At 36.4% G+C, this 18758-nt stretch overlaps 1 protein-coding gene and 1 non-coding gene across 4 annotated transcripts; one reads left to right on the forward strand and one right to left on the reverse strand.

The window, feature by feature from the left end:
* Positions 1-2334: 2334 nt before the first annotated feature.
* Positions 2335-5340, reverse strand: LOC147864857 (auxin-responsive protein IAA5-like). 3 transcript variants are annotated; one of them, XM_087317811.1, is made up of 5 exons: positions 4973-5340; positions 4525-4826; positions 2900-3002; positions 2743-2810; positions 2335-2564 (listed from the first exon to the last, which is right to left on the reverse strand). In XM_087317811.1, exons 1-4 carry the CDS (start codon positions 5317-5319, stop codon positions 2765-2767), a joined length of 798 nt encoding a protein of 265 aa, XP_087173937.1. In that variant the 5' UTR covers positions 5320-5340; the 3' UTR covers positions 2335-2564; positions 2743-2764. The 3 variants fall into 3 exon arrangements, with proteins under 3 accessions (XP_087173937.1, XP_087173939.1, XP_087173936.1); XM_087317813.1 differs by having other exon boundaries at positions 2335-2810; positions 2900-2942; XM_087317810.1 differs by having other exon boundaries at positions 2335-2810.
* Positions 5341-12580: 7240 nt separating this feature from the next.
* Positions 12581-12654, forward strand: TRNAR-UCG (transfer RNA arginine (anticodon UCG)). Its single transcript has one exon. It is a non-coding gene; the product is annotated as a tRNA-Arg (tRNA).
* Positions 12655-18758: the final 6104 nt, after the last annotated feature.

An 18758-nucleotide genomic window follows, 5' to 3' on the forward strand; every position in this document is an offset into this window, starting at 1 on the left:
AATTTGAACTACCAAACTTGTGATTTCCAATATGTAAATTTGTTTGCAATTTGAATGCATATCCAATCTAGGATTTTCACAATAGGTACATTCCAACAAATAGGATACCCGAAATGGTGACAAATTTATCATACAATGTTGCTCTACCATCCTTCAGTTCAATCAAGATCATCTTGATTTCTCTTTGTATGTGAGATGAAAAAATGATTTATGAATATTAATGCTCAATCTTAAAGTTGTAGGAAAGAATTCCCTCACTTGCATAGCCTTCGTAATGTTTTCTCACAAGACTCCCAAAAACATAAGTGATAATCTACTAACACTTGCACAATGCATGATTTGCCCAACAATGAGGAAAGTCTTACCAACTCATGAAAATGAGAAAATGACATATGGTGAAATTTGAAATAAGTTTTGTTAGGCTTTGTTCAATCGTAGGAATCTAGAGAGTACGGTTTAAATATTAATGTAACCTCCCAAAAATAAGGGTTTTAAAACATATGTTGAGATATCAAGCTCAACTAGGTTTAGTTAATTAATCAACCATGTAACTTAGTAGTTACATAATTAAAATCCAGTTAAAAGTGTTCACCTTAAAGTAGTAAATAGGATTTTGCACTTAAGTGGGGATACATTCTAGATCTTCCACTACCAAGTTCATTACATATATAGGACTTACATCCTTGTACCTATATTCTACTCACACATGTGCACCCTTGCACATGAGATGTATATATACCTCATTGTGGGTATCTTGTTTTTTTATGCTTATTGATATAGAGAAAAGTCTTTAGCTACACTCTTGTTAATCATCCCCCATCTTGTCTTATTGTTCATAAGTGTTCTTTTTCTCTTCCTCTCATACTCACACATACACACACATCACATAATCTTCCACTGTTTAATCACATACGTGATCAACTACTTACATAATTAGACACTAATAAACCCTTAGTTAATTACCTAATTATTTAACAACATATAAGAAATTTAGGTATTAACTAAAAAGAGGGGGAAAAATCCAATCAAACATCAACGAAAAGTAAAGCAATTTTTACATTTACTAATTTGCTAAATGACAAGGAAAATAATAACTATATGCCAGAAAAACAATAATAGAAATTAAATACTCGATTAATATTGAATAATCAACCAAATGCTTGTAGACACCATCAAGTCCTTAATTGTTGCACCAAATGTTAAGTAATATGTTAATTGTACATGTGCTTAATCACTCACTAATTATTACTTTGTTGCATTGTTATCAAGTGTCATATGAAGTATGAACCACTTGACGGCGAGTCAAGTAAGATAGAGTATGGATCTCTCTCTAGTACATCAATGAATTAGTTGTTTTACCTAGGTGAAATGTCTAATCTTTTCCTCATTCGCACTATCACCACCAATATAAATAAATAAGTGGAATCAAGACTTAATCCATTTAGCTATTCGTTAATCACATATTTCGCTAATGAAAAACAAGAAATCGAGAATGTCTAGCATGATCAAATGGCTAAGCCAACCACACTTTTACATTAGAGTAGACATTATGCAACTAAGATGAATGTTAAATTCTTAATTAGCTTGAAATTAAGAAGATGTTCAAGGTTTAAAATGAATGAGAGAGGGAGAGGGCCACCATGGATATCCAATTGGGGTGGAAGTTTCTCATGTGAAACTTGTTGATTGGGTATCCAAAAGGTTGAAGGATAAGTTTATGCATTGGAGGCTTCAATATTGTCCTTTTCATGTACGGCTTAAGTTGGTCCAATCGATTATGGTCATTATGGTGTCTTATTATCTTCCTTTGCTATCAATTTAGTGTGGATGTCTCTAAATAGAGTAAGCCTATTGTCCTTCAGTGGGGTTTTTGCACATATGGATAACAATAAATGCTTTATTTCCAAATTACTTTTGAAATTTTGAGGTATTGGGGCTTATGGTTCAATTGGAATATGCAGACTACCTTCATTTCTTATTCGCAAGTTGGGGTGAGAAAATATATTGTAAAGTTAAAAGGACTTCTTTTGTGGCAATTGACAATGCTAGCGAAGTCAAGAAATCTTAGCCATGAAGAGAGAGAACTTTGCAAGGTCACATATCATCATATTCGCCATTTGAATTGGTATGTAGGGTGGCATTGGAGTTTGTAGTCATAGTATTTAGCTCCCTAGAAGGGTTCTATACTTTGTAGTAAGTTAGTCAAGGTGGTGTTTTTTTCTTTTGTAATGAAAGCCATTATTTACACACATGCACACACGCAGAGAGAGAGAGAGAGAGAGAGAGAGAGAGAGAGAGAGAGAGAGATTCCTTTTGTGGTGAGCTGATAGGATATATATTCCATCAACTATGATTCAACTTTCATAATTAATACATTGCATTATATGAGAGAAAAGGAGTTCTAAAGCGAATAGTGAAGCAAGAAGTAAAAGGTTTAAAATTTTACCTTTATTATACTTCTTTACATTTAGGCTTGTTACATGTGTCCCTCTCTCTAGAGCTTATTCATAAGGTTTCTCTTTCTCTTTTCCTCCTTTGCTCATTCTTCTTTGTGTGAAACTTTCCTTTGGAACCAAAGCCAATGAATGTGTCATCCGATTGTGCAAACATGAGATGAATATTTTCTTTATAGACTTGAAGTAACTATATATATATATATATAAGTCCATGCATGCAAATTTGTCAACGCAACAAGTAAACAAGAGTGTAAAAAGAAAATTGAATAAGATAAGAAAGTGCTACCAAGGTTGTTGGTGATAGTAATTCATCCATGCATGAGTCGAAGCCTTCTGACAGAACTTATGAACATCCTATAATATTTTGAATGCAAAATGCAAGCGATGAATTTTTTAGATTTTTGGTTGAATTTACCAACATTAACATATGATAAATCACGTACCCCCATGGAACATCTCCAATAAGCATCCAATCTCCATCTTTATCTTCATAGATCAATTGAAATTCAGAGCTTTTCACGAAATGATTAGCATTGTCACAACACACTGTACATTACGAATATAAAGCAACGTCATCATATGTAATGTTGTAAGGTTCCTTAGATACTTAGTATTGTTGAAATCATATATCACGATTCACATGTGGGAAAGAACCCCACCTTTCTCTCATCTTTCTTGACAATTTTGAATATCATAAACTCATGTAGACAAGCTGGAATGTGAGAAATTTGGTAGTATGATTGGAAAATGTGACATCATTGTTCTCATGCATTCAATGTAATATTGTATCAATCATGCATGTATAGAGAGTTTAGGAGGTCAATGTGTGGTCAAATGCAAGTTTAACTTCTTCTTTTTTTCCTTTTTTATTTCAACTGTTACATGAAAGGGTACAAATTACAATCATATAAAGGTGGCAGAGTATTTATGGGTTGAATCGAAATGGGAATGTTTTATAGTGTTCTAGTGTTATGGATCATATTAATGATGAGCAAAAGAATAATCCATCCCCAAAGAGAAGGACATGAGACAAAGATAAAATACCAATGGTGTCCTATACCACTAAATATCACCTTATGTTATACCTTGGATGTTAAATAACATATTGGAAGAAGAGAGTTTGGCCTCACCAATAGAGTCTTGATAACATCCTCTCAAGATGTGTTTGTGAAGGGGATAGCTAATCCCCTTTATATAGCTCAAAATCTAAGGCTCCTAGACCATTGTGTGTTCGATGTGTCATAGGTTTATATGGGTTTGTCCCCAACCCTAGGATAATTAATTTATGGTTCATGGGGACCTAGATGTGGGTATGCTATCGCTATACATGAATGCCACATTGATATGCGAGGAGTATATATTGCATGCATACTGGTAGGAAAAAGTTATATTTGATGGTACTTAGGAGGTTGTTTCATATTCCCCATTACAATATGAGGGTACTTAAGATAGTTATGAATTGGTGTAGTGATTCCCAACTTCACATTGTCATTTTGTGAGGTGTTGCCTTTCTATTAGGTTTGACAAAGTGGCATGTTATAGAAAGAATTGAATCATTTTTAGACATTTCATTCGCATGTTATAAGCATGATGGCATGAGTTTTCAAATTATAAGTGTTCGCATGTGAGGCTTGGATACATCCTAGTAGTTTATGTGCCATTTTTCCATGTAGAAAAGAGCCCAATTCTTTCATGTTTTCGGCACAAAAAGTGTTAAACAATAGGAGATTCTCGATGTGATTAGAGGTTCTACATAACTAACTAAAGCTAAGTGTTGGTGGTATCACAAGAGATTTTGGACATTATTTTCCCATGTGTGTGGAGGTCCATTTTCTCACATATTTCCAACAATGTTGAAATGATGAGTTACTTTATGGGTTTTGGGAAAACCTTGCTGCTCACCGCCACACTTGGCTATAGTATATGATTGTGGCTGTACCTCGGACCAAAGAAGCTCATAATGTTAGGTGTGCTAAGCATACATCATGATCAGGTAAAAATGTCAAAAACAAGTGCTTGCTGGATGACATTACGTACGGTCACTACGATTCAAATATCCTTAACTTACTTGTGTGAGTCGGATTATGGAACATATACTCAAGCGCGGTTAGAAGGTCTTTGTAAGAGGTGTATGCGCGCACGTCGAGTTTGCGGCCAAACGGGACACCGTCCATGTTCACCTTCACATAACGCGTACGACCAATGTCAAGTCCATTGGCAACGGCATGATGGGCAGCATGGTCTTCTGGTCCGGCCATGTGGACACGAGGTCTCGTCGTCGTCGTCGTCGGGGTTCTTGTACACGAAGAAGAGATGGTAGTATTCCTTCGATGGGAAGGTAGGGGAGGCCATCCGACCACAAAATGGCCCCTAGATCAGAAAATTCAACCAGAACTTTTTGAGCTTCCAATGATATGTAGCAATCCATGTACATAACAGTGATGATGCATTGGTTATGGCATGAATTTCTGGTTCAGTAACTGGAGAAGAATTTAGGGATGATGAGGCCGACTTACCTAGGGTTTTGATCAACATTTCGTGTGTTAATCCTTGACATGCTGCAGGGAAGATGAGTCCATGCTTCCATGGACCTTAATGCAGGACCTGGCTTAGGATTCTCCATTAATCTAGCGGAGACCTGAATATCCTTACTAGGGTTAGCTGTGGAGCCTAACCCTAACCTGAGATCGGTTATTATGTGATCATCCGGCTCATGATCGATTATGCTACTAAATGCAGGATGCGGAGAAGAATCAGGGTTCATGTGATTAGCTGCAGGATGGGTGGATTGAAGATCATCAAGGCCTAGAATGAAATCATGCTCTTCTAATACAGAGCGACGCAGATTGATCTTGCTGGGCATGGAAGCAACAGAATGAGGCAAAGTGGGGGGGGGGGGGGGGGAGGGGCAATCTCTGTTGGTGAATCTGTTTGTCTGCACAAGAAAGATCTGCAGAAAATAAAAAAGGACTCAGGAATCACAGGACTCCCCCGACATTATTGGAGACTTCTTGTATCCAAGCTTCTTCATACGGGCGTATATTATACACACCGTATATTTATATATTTTTATACGGTGTGTGTATGTATTCTACGCCATGGTGTAACTCCAATCAAGTGAGGTCCATAAAATGTATGGTTTTCTCGACGTGTGTCGGACAAATGGATCAATATGTATTGTCAAACATCGGTAACAATCGGCAACGGTTTGAACCGAACCGAACCGCAAAGCCGCGGCTTAATGGTTAAAACGGTCCGTTCTGGTTTAGGTTTAGGTTTTTTTTTAACGGTTCGGTTCGGTTTCAACACTCAGAAACCGCAGTTACAACGGTTTAACGGTTTTTTATTTTTTTTTTAACTTTTTATTTTTTTTTTAATTTAATTGTTTTTAAACAATCTTTTCATTTTTAGACCTTATTCTCACATTAAAGGAACATCTTTAAATTTAAAAAAATTTAAAATTTGACCTAAGTTGAAAACCGAACCACAAAACCACGGTTTTTAATGGTTTAACGGTTTGAAAAATTTTAACGGTTTCGTGGTTCAGTTCGGTTCGGTTCAAGTTTCAAAATTTTAAAACGGTTCGGTTTTGACCCTCTCAAACTGAACCGAACTGTTGCTGATTGTTAAACATCTGGATTTTTTAGACAATGAATAGAAAAAAGGGTACCTTTAATCTATACGAGAGACGGACATATAATGAAGCTTTAAACTTGCCCTCAAAAATATGTAGGACATATAGAGTTGACTCTTTGTTTCAATTCAATTCGTCTCCATCTATTGTAAATAAGGTGTCTAATTGGCATTATAAATCTCACAATAAGAAATACCTTCTTTTCGTAGGTTTTTTTAAAGTTCTTTGCGAGTTTGTTTTTTTCTTTTCTTGCTTTAGGCTTGTCATAACATTATTGATGTATCCTTTGTGTGCTCTTGGAAGTTGGAAATGCCGACAATTATTCTTGGTAACCTAGAGGAGCTCTATTGACCTATCTCTTACAAGCCAAGAGTTTTGAGCTTCCAAACCCCATCCCCTAAAATTTTGTTTCTAACAATGTAAGCGTATGAAAGGGAATGTCTACTTGTCATGCTCAAACATTTTATCTTAAATGCATCTTATTTTTCTTCTTGTGATTATTTGTGTAATACAAAATTATGTGTTCTCGTAGACTTTGTGATAGCTCTTTTCATATTGCAAGGAAAAGGGGTATTATCTACCTAAGATCTTCCTTGATTCGTGTATAATGACGTAAAAACTTTATGAGATTATCAGCTTTGCAAGTTTATTGCCTAAGAATATACAAAAGAGTGTCCATTGAATACAAAATGATGTGTTCTCGTAGACTTTGTGATAGTTCTTTTCATATTGCAAGGAAAAGGGGTATCCTCTACCAAAGATCTTCCTTGATCAGTGTATAATGACGTAAAAACTTTATGAGATTATCAGCTTTGCAAGTTTATTGCCTAAGAATATACAAAGTAGTGTCCATCCATTGAATTTAATATCAGATTGTTGCCCGTGTGAAAGGATATAATAGAATTCTAGTACTATGAAAATTGAGATTGTATATAAACTCCATTTGATTTCTAACTTCCTAAGTGTAATATCTAAATCATAAAATTCCAAGAAGGTTGGATTTCATTATGAAAGACGCATGACACAACGTTTTTCAATCTATGTATGTTACTCATACATGGACTTATGTGCTTTGATACAACGAAATTGAAATTAACTTTGCCCCTTGTAACTTCTCTTAAATGAATATCATGGGAGTTAAATTTGCAAAAAGCCATCAAAAGCTTTGAATGGTTGACATGATTATGGGGCAATTTCTTGTATTGAAGTTTCATCTATATGCTTTGATGTGAAATGGTTGTATTTTGAAAACCACACCTTAACACATTAAAACATGATTATAGAATCAAGTAGCTAAGAACGTTTAGATTATTGAATTTAGATGTAGTTGAAAAAAGGTTTGCGAATGAGTGATATACTCTACTTAGATTTAATATGTAACTTATTAGTGCATGTGCTATCATTAGTCGTTATGTCATCTTGATTCTTAACCACTTAAATAAATAGGATCGATGAGGAAACATACATGCTAGATGGGTGTTCCAATTCCAAGCCCCACTAGAATACGACTTGTTTGGAGAGGAAGACGACAACCAAAGATATGTTTGTTGTGCACTGTGTATAGTCAAGGAAGAAAATTGTGTAAGGTAGGATGTTTCTCAAAGAGGAATAGTAAACAACACATAACAAGCTAACCATACACAAATAAAAGACCTTAGACTTCCCCACAAAATATTCCCTATTAGATTCAAGATCTTATCTTATCATGTTTTGTGTATATGATATAAATGTGTGGTTTGTCGTTTAAATAGAGGTGTGTAAGGGGTTCAAAGTGATAATTGGCTAAATGCCAAATAGTAAAGTTTGGCGAATTTTGTTGTTCATGTTAATGCAATTGCATGGAGATTATGAGCATCCACCAAGAGATTTCCTCCGATAGATAGCTCATGATAGCCACAAGCAATACTAGTTAGTAGGAGTTAGAGTGCCCCTTTTTTACCCTGTCATCCAATCTATAACTTTTAACCATTTCTATAGCTACTTGTACTTACCTAGCATCCTATACATAACATAGGGATCCTAGACTTCTTTGTTATTGCTCCCAAGTATTCACTAACTATTGATAGGTGAGAATAGAGATCTATCTTGAACTATATATAAAGTCATGAGAAGTGCAATAATTGGGTTCTAAGTATTTAAAGTATCTTATCTATAAAATACGTATTCTAAGTATTTAAAAAAAGAAGGTAGAATACTTTTAGAATATTTGCATGTATTCTACACAGATTGTATGCTAAGTATTCTACAACAATGATACATACACATGTGCCCATGAATACATTCCCACAATGCCAATGCCAAGTGTTGACAAATGTGTCCCTTATATTTGTTGAGCAATTCCCATCATTGGCTATGGAACAACTCATGTGTTTGTCTGGCTCATAAAAGTCTTTGATTCCTTTTAAAAACATCGAGTGTTACCCAAAGCGACAAGGCTACACTTTATAAAAGATTGCTTTTTTTCACTCATCTTCATTTCCTCACATGACATCCCATGTGTCTCTATGCTTCACGTTCATAAACTAATTATGTCCCTAGCTCATTAATGGGTTGGGCCATTGTGTTTCAATTGCTTTTACATGATGCTGCTTTCCAAGCTATATGTGCAATGAGAATTCTAATATATGAAGATGACAATCATCTCCCTTTCGAAACATTTCCTTCTTCTTTTTTTAATCCTCATAGATTTTGTGTTTGTATTTGCTTCACTTCCACAAACAAATTGGGTCCCTCCAAAACACATGAAAATGGCTTGACACGTGTATTCATGGATTATCCTAAAGTCTTTTAATATATCAATGATCATTGTAATAGTCACTCATTTAATTTCTTACACCTCATCTTCCTTCCACAAAAACATGTGATGATAATTTGTCTTTGTCCTTGCATGATTGTTTTCTCCTTGCATGATTGTTTGTCATGAATAGAAAAGAAAGGCATATTTTGGACTTGCCATGATTGTTCTTTTGCATGTTCAACAATAGAAGATGTTCAACGGAAACATGTCTAGAGGCCCATCCATGTAATTTAAAAGGTTCTTGAAGAGACAACATAATTTATGTGAGAGATGACCCAACGTTTGCAAACTGATTCATTTATAATGGTTGTCGGCATAATGTCAAGTCATGTTCTTTCTATCCGTTATTTCTTTTTACCATGTTGCTGTAGACACAAAAAGACATGCATATGCATACACAAACACATATGCACACATACACATACACATATCTAGCAAGGTGATCTGTGAAACGGGCGGTTTTGGGTAATGTGTGGGATTCGGTTGCAATCAACACCATCAAATCAAAAACTACAAACCACCGGCTTGTCATTTGTAACCCGGTAAATGTATTTTGGCATGCATATGACCCGATGAACCTACTAAATTCACATCTAACCCGGTAAATATATTCTAACTCGTCAATCATAATGATCTAACCCGACGATTGTAATCAAACACAAGGGTGGATTACATCACTTAACCCGGCTAGAAAATTTAAAGTTTAAAGCTAGTTTCAGAAATTCTCAATAGTCTTGAAATTCATGGAGCACAAAACGCAACCCTCCCTGCATTATGCAAATTTCAAAGCACAATTTTTTGTTGTTTCTCTTAGGTATTAAAGCTTTTGATTCTCATTTGACTATTCATTTGGCAACTTACAACATGCTAAATTTCCAAAAGACAAGGCTAAATAGAGTTCAACTTGCTTGGTTCCAACATCCATAGGTAACCATCATGATCAAATTATGCTTCTGAATCTGATAAAATGGTGGTAGAGAGACAAGAACTTAATAAAATATTCTTGACAAAATCTTGATTGCAAATGATACCTATGTTGCCACAGCCTTGATTACAACATATCCCAAATGTGGTGCACGTTAGGAAGAACAAGAAGCATTTGATGAGCTTCGTACTTATGTTGTATTTTGAAGTGCCCTAATTTCCTGACATGCTCAACAACGATTTGGTAATGAAATATTCAAATGTTTCAGACAAATGCAAGATATGGGGGTATATCCAAATGTGGTAACTTATGTATGGATTTTGAAAACTTGTCGCATTGTTGGTTCTCTATTTGATCCATAAACATGGGGCAAGATACCAATACAGAGATAGGAAAGAAAGATTTATTGCACAAAAATGTGGTAAGCAATATTGCATTGGTAGACATGTATTCAAAGTGTCATGCACTTGAGCAAGCGCAACAAATGTTCAAGCAGCTTCTAGGGCGAAATATTATCTCTTGGAATGCTTTGATTGCACAATATACCTAACACAATAACATATGCCTACATTTTGGAAGCATGTGGTATTGTTGGGTGCATAGAGATTGGGGAAAGATACACAAAGAAAGGTGAAACGGCAAGCGTTATTGTAGAAAAATGTTGTATTTGGTAATACATTGATGGACATGTTTTTTTTTTCCGAAAAGATTTCTTTCATTAGTATTAAGAAAAAACACTAGAAGGCTACACAATGTACAATTAAAGGATGATCAGGGGAAGGGCTAGGGGTGATGATATTTCCAGATTAGTCCTTGAGAGGAGACCGTGAATAGAGGCAACTTCCTCCATAACTGCAGTAATTTTTTCCTTTTCTTAAGAACAACCTCTGAAGAGCCCGACATATTGTCATATTGCCCACGCACTACCGCCAATAAGCTCTCGCATAATTCTGGCAATATATCTGAGAGAAGGGGAATTATGGAATCATATCGTCTTTTACACCGATACTTACATAAGGTCCATAATGTAACCGTAGATATTGTTTTCCATACATGGGCTGCACGCATTTGCTTTCGAGGTTGTTGAAAAGGGGAGATAGATATTAGATGTCTGTTGATGGTTGTCTTAGCCTCTAGAGCATCATCTGCCTCATACAATAAGAGATTGGAATGGAGAACCCCCATACCGTTGCTCCCCAAGAGAAGAGGCAACCTGCATTAATTGTCAAGAATAAAGAAAGAACTGTATTCCATACTTGTTGGGCTAGTGAACAGGACCAAAGAGCATGCTTGGTAGTTTCCTACAAGTCACCGCAATAACTACATTGTCTAAGAACGGGTGCCACATTTCCTTTCAAAGATTGACCTACTAGTAATGTTGCATGTAGTAAAAGCCATCTGAAGAGAATGTATTTTGTTGGTTCCCTAAAAGACCAAGTCCATTTCCAATAAGCCTTCAAATGATTGCTTGAAACACCCCACTTATTCCGGTGCTTGATGGACATGTACTTCAAGTGTGGTCTGCTCCATAAAGCACACTAAGAATTTGACCATCTTTTGGTGTAGAATGCGGTGTCTTGGAGTGCCCCAATTGTTTGTTATACTCAACATGGGCTTGGAATGGAAGCATTGCAAGATACTAGAGTCAATCCAAAATGTAGTGACTTACATCACTATTTTGAAAGCTTGTGACATTGTAGGGTCTCTAGAGATTGGAGAAGGCATACATCTGAAGGTCAAGAAGCAAGGGTTATTACAAATGGATCTTCTTCTTGGGACTGCATTGGTAGACATGTATTCTAATTGTGATGCGCTTGAAAAAGCACGAAATGTATTTGACCAACATTAACACATGATGTTTTGTCTTAATGATGAAGCATTGAAATGTTTCAAGCATATGTCTAGATGTAGGGATCTTGAAATCTTGTGGCAATATGGTTGAGGTCTCTAAAGATTTGGGAAGATATATAAGAAAACAAGGGTTATTGAGAGCTTGTTTCAAGGTAAGAAAACAAGGGCTATTGCAAAAAGACACAGTGCCTCAGCATTTAACTGATTGACATGCACTTCAAATGTGGTGTACTATAGAAAGCACAATAAGTATTTCAACAAATTCCAATATGGAATGTTGTGACTTGGAATGCACTAATCTCTTGATATGTTTCATCAAAGCCACATGTCTAGCCTTTTAGGTAACCGTGAAATCCTAGACCTATATGATCATTGTTATAGTTTGTAACTTACATTCATGCATTGAAGATCATAACCACTTTATGCTTATTGGCTATGCTCCACTAGAATCTTAAGGAAAGGAAACTTATTGTTCAATCTCTTTGTGTGAGATGTAGTGTGGCTAATTCATCTCATATGGGCTTGTTCATCAACAATAACATTTATCATGTTTTTCTTTTTGCAATAATAAGATTTGAATGCATAACCTTAGGAAGCAAAGATACAGTAATTAGTGGGGATTTAAACATACTATGTCGACTCTTCGACCAGATTGTATTTAAACATAGTACAATCTTTTTCAAGCACAAACTTCATAAACGAAACAAGTATTTTATTAATTCCAAGATGAAAACAAGACTGTGTAATGCAATGGATTAGTGCATTGGACGTCGGATCCAAAAGGTTATACGTTCGAATCTCGCCGTGGTCATAGTTATGTGACATATTGTATGGTTTGTTGAAGAGGGCTACAATATTTGTATCTAACTATTTAAATATAGTGAATAATTACTTTGTTCTAATCAAAATACGAATAAGACCGCGTAGCGCAGTGGATTAGCGCGTTGGACTTCGGATCCAAAGGTCGTGGGTTCGAATCCCGTCGTGGTCGTAATATATGTGATATAATATTGCCCTTTTTGTGATTTGGATTCTCAAGTCCATTTGCATAAAGGTTATGTATCCTACAGATATATTGTCTCTAAGAAACATGAAATGTCGACTCCTCAACATGATTATAGTGAAATTTTGGACTACTCCACATTTTATTTCAACATAGTACGTCGGATCTTCAATATGATTGTATTTAAACATAATAAAATCTTATTCAAGCACAAACTGTGCAATGTGAACAAATTTCTTTAATTCCCAATTTCCACCCTAAAATAAGACCGTTGAGTGTAGTGGATAAGCGCCTTGGACTTCGGATACAACAGTTGTGGCTTTGAATCCCCTAGTGGTCAAGGTTATGTGACATATTGTATAGTTTGTCAGGCCTACAATCTTTTGATTGTCAAGTTATATTTCAACATAGTATATTTGATGAATCCCGTCCCGTAGTTTACGCTAAGACGGTGTACGAGGGGCGCATATAGTCAGCTACTCACAACCAACCTACTTTCGTCTTGAAATGCCTTCTTAAGGCACTTTCCTCTCACTATGTGAAAAGAAAGGAGTTTGCAGAAACGAAGTGGAAAGGACCTCAAAGAAAGCAAAAGGCCAATGGTATGGTATGTTTAGGACCCAACTTGTTCCTATCGTAGTGCGTAGCACAATGGATAAGTGCATTGGAGTTTGGATCCAATTGCTGCGGGTTCGAATCTTGTTGTGGTCGTAGTTGTGTTAGATATTGTATGATTTGTTGAAGAGGGCGACAATATTTGGATTCTCGAGTATGTTTTCAGCAAGGTTATCTATGCTACAAACATATAATCTAAAAAGAAACATGAAATCTTGATGCTTCGACATGATTATAGTGAAAACTCAAAACTAAACAAGTATGTTGGTTATTAATTCTCAACACAAAAACAAGATCGCGTAGCGCAGTGGATTAGGGCGTTGGACATTGGATCCAAAGGCTGTGGGTTTGAATCCCGTCGTGGTCATGGTTATGTGACATATTGTATTGTTGTTGAAGATGGAATCCAATATGTGGATTCTTGAGTCCATTTGCAAAAAGGTTATGTATGCTACAAACATATAGTCTCACGGAAATATGAAATGTCGACTCTTTGACATGATTATTGTGAAATGTCGACTCCTCGACATGATTTTATTGCAATATAGCATGTTGAATCTTTGATATGATTGTATTTAAACATAGGAAAATCTTATTCAAGCACAAACTACATTATGTGAACAAGTACTTTTAAATTCAACACGAAAGCAAGGTTGCATAATGCAATGGATGAGCATGTTGGACTTCGGATCCAAAGGTCGTGGGTTTGAATCCCATTTTGATCAAGGTTATGTGACATATATAGCATAATGTGAACAAGTATTTTCTTAATTCTCAATTCCAAAGGTCGTGGGTTGGAATCCTAGTCATGTGACATATTGTATTTTTTGTTGAAGATGGCTATAATATTTTGATTCTCAAGTTATATGTAAACATCGTACGTCAACTCTTTCACTAGATTGAATTTAAAAATATTAGTACAATCTATTTAAAGCACAAACTACATAAAATGAACAAGCATTTTATTAATTCTCAAGATGAAAACAATTCTACGTAGCACTGTCGTAATGTGGTGTGGCCAAAGATAGAAAAAAGAAAAAAGTGAAGGTCTATTCACACCACACAACTACATGTATATACAAAATTTAATAAATTTATAAAACAGAATATCATAGTGGTTAGTGCTATTCAATAAGCTTGTAGAGGTGCAAAGTTCTAGTGTTTAATAGCAGCTTATGAATGATGGATTATTTATGCATTTTATTCCGAAATTAGGCGACTCTATTCTCTATAAAAAGAGGAGAAGAGGGCTTATTTTGGGTCGCCCATTTTTTGCCCAAGGGGGTGTACCATTAGGGTTTTGTTCTCTTCCCCTTCTTCATTTCTAGAAGGTCCCCATTTTTGTGGTTTAAGGGGTGCCATTAGGGTTTGAGGTTCCTCATTTTTGTTTTGGGGTGCACCATTAGGTTTTTTTCTTCTTCTTCTTTTGTCCTCAATATACTAGAGGACTTAGGGTTTTCCTCATTTCATCTCCTTCTAAATTTTCGGTCTAGGGAGGTTTTGGTCTATTCTTCTTGTCATGGGGTTTATTTTAGGGGTTCTTCTTTGACTTTCGGGTTTACCTACTTACGACTACTTCAGAGGTTCGATCATCTTCTCCACGATGGATAACTTACACAATGACGATTTCAAGAGAAGTGTGGGCTACTTCACACTCGGGTCATTGAAGGGAGAACAAAGCAACAAGGGAACACAACACCATCGTCCGGGCGTCGTATCCAACAATCATAGTCGTGGTCACGATGGCTCACTTGAATCGCCTTCACCGGAGTCTCCTTACTCCCTCTTCCCCCCTTTTTTTGTTCGTTTTCATTTTGTGCTCTAATCGTATCATATGATCGTTTTGTATTAAACCACCAAAATTGTGGTAGTTTATCTCTTATCACTTTATAAGATATCCCTTGTACCTTTTTGCCAACATTTTGTCTTGTCCAACGAGTGCCAATTTCCAACGAGTGACAATGTCCGACAACTGCCAACATTTGACCAAGTTTGACCAGAGCCAACGTCTGATTAGAACCTTTCTTTGACAAGGGTGAATCTTCAATGTACCTTCCGTCCTTTCGACTCCATGCTCCAAGACCGTCGTGGTCCTCCTCAAGTAGCACATGCATGCGTATAATCGTGATAGTCCAATGGATTAGCATGTTTAGGAAATCGGATCCGAATGTTGTGGGATCGAATCCTGTTGTGGTCAAAGTTATGTGACATTGTATGGTTTGTTGAAGAGGATGATTGTGGTCTACGCGGCATATCTAATTCGGGAAAAGGTGAAAGCCTTTTAGTATCTTTCAAGCATCCTTTTGAATTTTGACTTTTCATTGAGAATAGGAATCGTGTCTCGTCGGTGAACTAATGTCCTATGCCCCCCGGGTCCTGTAAGCTAGGATTGGTTGCTACTCCCTTTATTCGTTGCCAGCTCCTCTAACAATGGAGTAGCCAAATGCTTCACCTTATCCACAGTCTTGTACTTCGTGTGTACTTCGACCAATTGTCTTCAATAAACCACCCAAGCCCTTTGATAGTGGTGTACATGTAAAGTGAGTTCTCATTAAAGGCAAAAGCGAGTATTTTCTCCATCTCACCGAGAGTGTCATTGAACAAGACCGTCTCCATGGCACCGCCTACGATATCTTCATCATTTAATATAGTACATTGTTTAGGATACCCTACATATCTTTTTGCCCAAAGGCCTATCTCTACCATCTAACTCTATCGTCTATGCTAGAGAATTTATACTTTGTTTCGGAAAACCAAATTTGTTTCCTATTATTCTTGCTAATTTTACAAATTTTTTGGGGAGTTAGTTTGCAGCCTTGACTATTCTAGTCCCACACTTTAATACCCTACATCAAAAGTGCTTCCACCTTTCGCCCTTGAGGGAATCTTTATTGCACTCATGGTTGGGTCTAGCCATAAGGAATTGGATCGAATTCCTTTTGTCTTGACTCTTGACTCTCACGTAGGTGGACCCATTGAATTAGACCAAATTCCTTTTGTCTTGGTTCTTGACTCTCGTATAGGTGGACTGGACCCATTGAATTGGACCGAATTCCTTTTGTCTTGTGTCTTGACTCTCATGTAGGTGGGCCCATTGACAAGCACCTTCATCTCCATGCGAGCCGATGCAGTGTATGATTCGCCCAAGATGACTGAGTGAGAGCATATCTCTTGAACGAGGACTCAGTGTTGGTCAATCTCTACATCCCCTACCATCACCCATACATTTGGGCAAGCCCCCTGTAGCTCTTTGGATGCTCGAGACACTACTCTAATGTTCTAATTGTGCTTCATGTTGATTCGTCACTTCCCTTCCTTTTAGAAGTCCATGGACATTAAATTAATCATGGATCCATGGTCAAGCGACCACTCACTCTTTGAAATCCTTGATCCTCACCAGGGTCTCCATTGTCACCCTTGACCAATGTAGCCTCATGTGGTGACTATCTACATAGTCTTCTTTGGTCTTGAGCACACCAATTGACATCGTGTGCACATTCACCTTTGTCAATTCCACAATGTAATATTGGTTCAAGTGTAATGCAAACTTTATTCTTACAAATATAAGATTTTGTAGTGCAATGGATCCAAAGGTTATGGGTTTGAATCTTGTCACGACCGTGATGATAGAACGTACATTTTAATTTGATATTTTGCTAAATGTTTTTAAAATCATTTTGCCGATCTACATATTTTATTGGTCATCGAGACTAATTCTCAAACAAAACTCCATTTCCATATATCTTTATTTTTTCTTTCATTTGTTCATATCCTCCTTTGGACAGGTCTTGCTTTAGACTTTGGATCAAAACGATATTCGTTTCCATTGGTTCAAAAGTTTGTCAAGAATATATCCTAATTCTCAACATCAAAACAAGACAATTTGCATCAAATCCAAGGTTGTGGGTTCAAAGCTTATGGGTGTCTTTGTTGATATAATGTACATGATACTTTCTTGTTTAATGTTTCAAGATGGTCCCCCCAATGTACACTTCCTATAGGATAATGTACCCATACATAAGCTTTTGGTGATTATGTTCTTTATTAGATGGGCAAAATATTTGGATTCTTTAAACCTCTTGGAAATTAAGTTCTTGATTAGGTTGGCAAAATATTGGATTCTTCAATTAATTTGCATCAAAGTTTTGTATCCTACATATGTATAATCTACAAGACACTTGGACATTAAGTTCTTAATTAGATAGCCAAAATATTTGGATTCTTCAAAGCTTTTGAATATTAAGTTCTTGACTAGATGGGTAGAATATTAAATTCTATCTATAATTAAGTTTGATTTTATTTGCATCAATTTGTGTATCCTACATATTTATAATCTACAAGAAACGTGGAATTCCAAATCTTCTACATAACAATGTTTATAGAAAATACTATCCAATTCAAGGGTTGATTGGGCATGCACATTATATCTCTTATATATAGATGGTAGTTTGGATAGTGTGAGCAAAGTACTCATGTGTTTCCTTTATAACTCCACAAATTTATGATATATATGCTATGTAACATTTATTAGTTTTCCTATCTAATTAGTTTTAACAATGTGATCATTTGAAATTAAAACAAGAGTCTACAGGGCAATGTATGCTGGATGGACTTCGAATTATTAGGGTAAGGTTGTATTATTAGACATTGCATTTGATGGCTATCCTAAAGAGTGCCAATAATTACACCGTCACATACAAGAATGAGGGTATCAATATCAATCTATCATAATCTGAACGATGTTGCACATTGATACACTAATCAAAACAACACGGTGTCACAATGGGGAACTTTATGGATACAAACAACCAACACAACTTCTAGTTGCAAAACCCATTTCTATCATGATGATGCTCGCCTCATTCATTACCATCACCATGATTCTCCTTTCCGGATCACAGGTGGACAACCATGTGTGACGATTTATGCGGGCTAGGAACTTCGAACATGTAGGGGAGATGACAATGTGAATCTGGGACTCAAACAATGAGAGGGATTGATGGGGTCACATCCTCATAGGGATGTCGATGTAACTACCAAGGAGATGCATGTGAGCTCGAGGAGAAGAGTCATGACTTTGACCATGACAGCTACCTTTCATTCCATTGACATTTTAAGGCAAAGGAAATATCTCTCCATTCATTGCTATCTTTACTTGCTAGAAATAGAGAGAGGTAATAGTCATACACTGCTTTGAGAATGCATGAGACGGTGCAAAGGTGATATGTAGCAAAAATTCCAATCTCTCTACTAGATAGATCAAGATGGAAGTTAAACATGTGTCCCTTCTTTGGGAATCACAAGGCATTACATGCAAAGTGCAATTGATTATAATGTCATTGAAAGGCTCAATACAACTTTTCAGATTTGGGCTTCAGAAAAAAACATACAGGCTCTTGGGGGGACAATGCTCAGAATGTTGTGTCTTCTTTGGATCTAACATGTTCAATACCAGAATTTGCTTCATGCTGATTGCA

Source organism: Azolla caroliniana, unplaced genomic scaffold (genome assembly GCF_043228905.1).
Source record: "Azolla caroliniana isolate FFs.n. ecotype wild unplaced genomic scaffold, voAzoCaro1.0.p SCAF_4, whole genome shotgun sequence".
Taxonomy (NCBI): domain Eukaryota; kingdom Viridiplantae; phylum Streptophyta; class Polypodiopsida; order Salviniales; family Salviniaceae; genus Azolla; species Azolla caroliniana.

What these genes read in the sequence shown, in the direction of transcription:
- LOC147864857 (XM_087317811.1), bottom strand. Translation starts at nt 5,319, where the DNA reads ATGCCCAGCAAGATCAATCTGCGTCGCTCTGTATTAGAAGAGCATGAT. An exon ending in AATGTTGATCAAAACCCTAG is followed by an intron (nt 4,827 to 4,972) that starts GTAAGTCGGCCT and finishes TTTCTGATCTAG; the next exon opens with GGGCCATTTTGTGGTCGGAT. An exon ending in CCATAATCCGACTCACACAA is followed by an intron (nt 3,003 to 4,524) that starts GTAAGTTAAGGA and finishes CGTAATGTACAG; the next exon opens with TGTGTTGTGACAATGCTAAT.